We start from the raw sequence: 5,610 nt of genomic DNA on the forward strand, positions 1-5,610 counted from the left end.
ACCACAGTCAGCATCACTTTTTCCCCATCTGAATAATTCTCAGCTACATTGGTTTCGTCAGAATTCAAAGGTTGCACCCACGATTTGCAACTAAATCACCTTTAGCCTGCAACATATCGCAATCCTTCCGAATATGTCCCTTTCTTTTGTAGTAGTAACAAATCACATTGCTAAATTTGACTCTCAATCTGCCTCTTCGTCAACCACCTTGAGATACAAGAGCTTTTCCATCCCTTGATATAGTTCCAACCAAATGCTTCATCTTTTCCTTTGTGTGCAAAGCATCATTGACATCTTCTATAGTGAAAGTATCTCGACTATAAAAGATAGTATCATAAACCGACACATAAGACCCACCAATGAACATAAGAGGATCAAGGCAAGATCCTCTTCAACATACTCAACCTCTAACATCTCCAGGTCTGCAACTATTTCTTTGAACATGGCAACATGGTCTTCCAACGACTCTCTTTTTGCCATGAGATGTGAATACAGTTTTTGCTTAAGAGCCAATTTACTTGTAAGACTCTTAGTCATATACAACTGCTCCAACCTCAACCACAAAGCAGCCACCGTTCTCTCCTTCAAAACATCTTGGAGAATGTTGTTGGATAGATAAAGATGAATCAATGACGTAGCCTTCCGATCATTCCATTGTTTCTCCTCCATTGTCCATCCAGCTGGAATCCTGTCAAAACTCAGCAACGCATCTTCCAAATCCAACTGCGCCATAATAGCCCTCATCTTTACTTGCCACAACAAGAACTTTGTATTGCGATCTAATTGTGGAATATCATACTTCAACTCGGCCATCTAGGAAAAAACATCTCAACCAATCCACCGAAAATCAACAACCTAGCTTTGATACAACTTGTTGGGGCGCAGAAGCTCCAATAACACACTTTGATCCCAAATCGAATTTTAAAGAACTAGATTATACGACAATATTGAAGTATACTAGATCACACATTGAAAAATAGGATTTAGAAGTAAAGAAAAATACAATGGATTAATGGCAAAGGACGATGTTTATTAATTCAACAATATATAGAATACAAAGCAATTTAGCAATTGACTTCTATTTGTTACACAACCTAAACTAACTAAGGAGCCTAATATTTATACTAAATGGCCAAACCTTATGTAGAGTCACAAAAGGTTAGAAATTAGGTTACAATTAAGTATTTGATCTCATTTCCCACTCTAGTCAAATTATGTTTCTTTAATCTCCAAATTTGAGTCACATTCCTAACAGTTTTCTCCTCAAAATTGCCAAATAACATGAGCAGGAGAGTTTGTGGAGTCAGATTTGCACAAGTCATGTTAGGGCCTAATCAACCTCAGAGCACTGAGAAAATGGACCAGTCTCAGGAATCAAAAAATCAAAGAGGGTTGGTTTTCAACTCTTGTTTTCTTTTTGTTTTCGTGTCATAAAATGATGGGCTTTTGTTAATCTTGGAGGTATAGTTAGATAGATAGATATTTCACTTTTGAGGACGAAAAACTTTGCTAGGGTTGTCGAGGAATTTTTTAAGATAAAAAGTTTCAATCCTTGCAAGTGAAATTTCTTGTTGTGTATATAAATATGTACCAGTGTTTGAGTTCAACAAGGTTTCGAAATTAGGGAAACGATTGCCTCATTTGGTGAAGGATATGCAATGAGGTCTAATGAAGAAGGATTTGGAGGAATCTATGGAGGGAACCGGATTATTTCCAAGGAGGATGAGGAAAAAATTGTTCATGGAAATGTCCCGGGTACGTTCTCTTTCTTTCTTCAATCACCGTCCTCCAGTCTCTAAACACTCCTTATCAGATTCATAGTGCCGGATTAAAATCTAAATTATAAACAATTCATTTTAACTAAGTATTTTATGTCCAATCATACATTGCAACCATAATTTTTCAACCACACATTTCATCACATTTTATCAGTGTGTGCTAAAAATCTTATTTTAATTCCCGGGCTCTACTCGTAAATTGGTATGACAATTCAAAAAATTTTGCCTAAATTTTTTTAATTTGACATTGAGAAAACTTTAGGAAAAAAAAATTTAATCATTATATTTGGAAACTTGAATTAAGAACTGAATATTATTATGAACTTTTTGTAGGTTTGGCTTTAGGAAACAATTTACATAATTTCAGACTTAGTTCTTATATTGCAATAAAATTACTAAACTATGTCAAACATTTTTTTATAATTAAAAATTAAAAATTCAAAAATAAATACAATTTTTGAGATCCTTTACGCCAGCGTATTCAAGGTTTTCTTTCCCATTCTTTAGCCTAGGTTTAGAAAAAATGTTTTGTGACAAATTTGTCTTTGATTATCTTAAAAATAAAGATATTTCTTGAATTGATGGCTGAAGTCTAGATCTGGATCATTTGTTTAGGATGAAGAATACGACAAATCTCAAGGGAGTGAAGTGAAGGAGAAGGAAAGAGTGATTAGCCAGAACAAAGTTGAATCGTAAAGCTAAGGGATCATTTCAGTTTAATTCAAGGCCAAAATTACATTAATTTCCTTTTATTCTTTTTTTCCCTTTAATGATGGGCATTTCATAGTGATAAAAAGATTGTAATGAATAAGAGGATTTTGGACGTCTAATTTCCACTTGCACTTGGTCTTGATGGGACACATTCATTTGTGTCATTTTATTTATTTATTTATTATTTTAAATTCTTTGAGAATGCTTGACATTTGCTTTACAAGTGGTTAATATAACATTTGTATATGTTAAAATATTTAACCTAGTTAACTGCATTTTTGGCATATTATAGTTTACTGAAACAAACGATCAAAAGTTTTTTTTAAGAGTTTTGTAAGAACTATATGTATAATTTTACATCAGATTTTGAGAAGTAACAAATTGCTGTTAGTTTCTTAACGATCTATAATTAAAATACTGAATTTTACCTTATATTGATTATTTCTTTTCTACTGTTTAGTCTATGTTTTAGTTTCATAATTGTACTACTAACGATGACGATAATCACAAGTATAATAGATATCAATTTTAATAATTTTATACACACACGTTAATAATTCATTCATTCATTTATTTTGTTTATAAAAGATTAAATGTTAAATTTGAAATATATAGTTTTTATTGGAAAATGTTTTCTAAGTATTAATTTATTTTTGTAGCTAGTTATATGTGATCCGCGAATTTATAGGCACAAAGCGATGCGAGAGGAAAGAGAGCATGCCAGCATGGATCTTTTCTTATTTAATTAGAATGACGAGGCTTTTTCACGCATTTCTAGGGTAAAGGCTCTTAGTAATAAGAGAATGAATAAAAATGTTGTCGGATGTCAAATTTCCACTTGCCACTTGGTACAGAAGGGACACATTCATTTGTGTGTGTGTAGTTCTTTGAATGCATAACATTAATATAAATGAACTTACGTCTATAAGTTCTTAACAAGTTGTTAATATTACATTTGTATATGTTAAAATATTTAACATAGCTAATTGCATTTTTGCTTGTTACAATATTCATTGTTTCTGAACAATAAATAGTGATTCGTTGTTACACTATTTATTAATTTGTTGTTTTTGAAGAGCAATAATAAAATATAACGTGCTCTCAAAATAACACATATCCTAAATAATGTATATTTTATTGTGTTCTTGAAGAAACTCAAATTAAACAATTCAGTATTGGATTGTAATTTTAAAGAAAGTTAATTTTCTATATTATTAATATTCAAGAAGAATATTAATTTATCGCTCTTGAAGAGCATGAATTATAATTTCAATATTTTTGAAAAATATCGACATATTGCTCTTAAAGAAAGATAATATGCTTTTGAAGTAGCACATTTTCGAAATATATATCTTTTTGAATTCATGTTTATCTCTGAAGGAAAACATATAACTAATAGCATAAAGACATTGATTAGTTTAACTAATTGAATGATATATGATTATATGAGCTTTAATCGTATTCTTCTAAATTAAATTGAATTATATCTTATATTTAATGAAGAACCAAATGATTCTTCAATTTAATCATATATGACGTTTTTGATGAATTTTTTCTTTAACCATCACTAGCTAAAATAGGGATTGAATCCACTATATTTCTTCAAATTAATTAGGGTGATAAATGGGGGCCCATCATCCTTCACGTTAATCATCTAAATATTATTTGTATCTAATCTATTAGATATCTAAACCTAAGACATTATTGCTAAGTTAAACTTTTTGTTCCATTTCTTTGGTGCTTGTTTTAATCCACAAATTAGGATTTTATTGGCTTGCATACTTTATCTTCATATTCGATAGAAAAAATCATTTTGGTTGTTCCATATAGACTTCCTCATTGAGATTCCCATTTAAGAACGTCATTCTAATATGCATTTGATGTTTATGCAAATCATAGATTGAAGCTAAAGCGGATATAATCCTGATTGATATTATTCGTACGACTGGTGCATATGTGTCAAAGTAATCTTTTCCTTCTTTTTGTCAATTTTATTTAGCCACTAACCTAGATTTAAAAGTATTAAGAGTATCGTCTGCATTGTACTTCCTCCAAAATACCCATTTGCTGGTATAGGTTTTGATCCAAGTGGTAAATCAACTAATTTTCAAGTGTTGCTTGACATTGTTGACTCAATTTCATCATTTACACCATCCTTTCAAAAGATGCTATCTCTAGATGACATTGCTTCTTGATAAGTTTTCGGATCAGTTTTCACTTGAAGAACATAAGGAATAGTTCCTGTGACATTTTTCTCATTTCCCTCAACTAAATAAAAAGAAATAAGTTGAAAACCTAATTCATCTGGTCCTAGCACTTTTCCCTTTTGAGGTCTTTTGCTTCTGCGAAGTTCACTTATTTCTACATCCTCTGAAGGCATTTTTACTTGTGATTTTGTAGAGCTAGGAATCTCCATTTGAGATTATCTTAGAGAATTATTATCTGAAGATAACATATTCTCAAATAACGCCGCTTCACTAGATTCAATACTAACATTGGTTTCCAAGTTTAATAAATGATATGCCATATTATTTTGGGCATATCCTACAAAAGCATATTTGAACCCTCTAGGACTCAACCTAATTCTTTTAGGATTCATGTTTTTACTATAAGCAAGACAGCCACACACTTTGAAATAACAAATATTCGTTTTTCTCCCTTTCCACAATTCATATGGAGAAACCTCAAATCTTTTAGAAGGAATCTTGTTAATCATGTGACCTGCACTTAATAAAGTTTCACTCCATAAGTTAGATGGCAACTTAGCATTTATAAATAGCACTTATAATTTTAACTAGTAACCTATTCTTTCTCTTAGCCAAATCATTTTGCTCGGTGTTTTAGGTGCACTACATTCATATTATGCCATATTGTTCACAAAAAATATTAATTTGCTGGAGAAATATTCATCTCCCCTATCGCTTCTGTGAATTTTAATCCTTCTATCTAATTGATTTTCAGCTTTGACTTTGTATATTTTAAATATGTTAAAAGGCTTTACCTTTATGTTTTATCAAGTAGATATAGCAAAATCTAGAATGATTATCTATGAATGTTATCTATAACCTCATCTAATTATCATTCCATTTAATTTACATATATAGAAATGAATAAAGTCAAG

The 5,610-nt window shown here is 30.9% G+C and overlaps 1 protein-coding gene across 1 annotated transcript; it reads left to right on the top strand.

The window, feature by feature from the left end:
- The first annotated feature begins 1,281 nt into the window (after positions 1-1,281).
- On the top strand, positions 1,282-2,474 carry LOC111408371. The gene is made up of 3 exons (XM_023038137.1): positions 1,282-1,391; positions 1,625-1,755; positions 2,401-2,474. The coding sequence occupies exons 1-3, from the start codon at positions 1,282-1,284 to the stop codon at positions 2,472-2,474; spliced, it is 315 nt and encodes a 104-aa protein (XP_022893905.1).
- The last annotated feature ends 3,136 nt before the right edge of the window (positions 2,475-5,610 follow it).

The sequence above is a fragment of the Olea europaea genome, chromosome 13, assembly GCF_002742605.1.
Source record: "Olea europaea var. sylvestris chromosome 13, O_europaea_v1, whole genome shotgun sequence".
NCBI lineage: Eukaryota > Viridiplantae > Streptophyta > Magnoliopsida > Lamiales > Oleaceae > Olea > Olea europaea.

Bases quoted from the DNA above. Each gene is read 5' to 3' on its own strand.
- LOC111408371 (XM_023038137.1), top strand. From the start codon at position 1,282: ATGAGCAGGAGAGTTTGTGGAGTCAGATTTGCACAAGTCATGTTAGGG. The intron at 1,392-1,624 runs GTTGGTTTTCAA...TTTCGAAATTAG, and splicing joins GAATCAAAAAATCAAAGAGG to GGAAACGATTGCCTCATTTG. The intron at 1,756-2,400 runs GTACGTTCTCTT...TTTAGGATGAAG, and splicing joins TGTTCATGGAAATGTCCCGG to AATACGACAAATCTCAAGGG.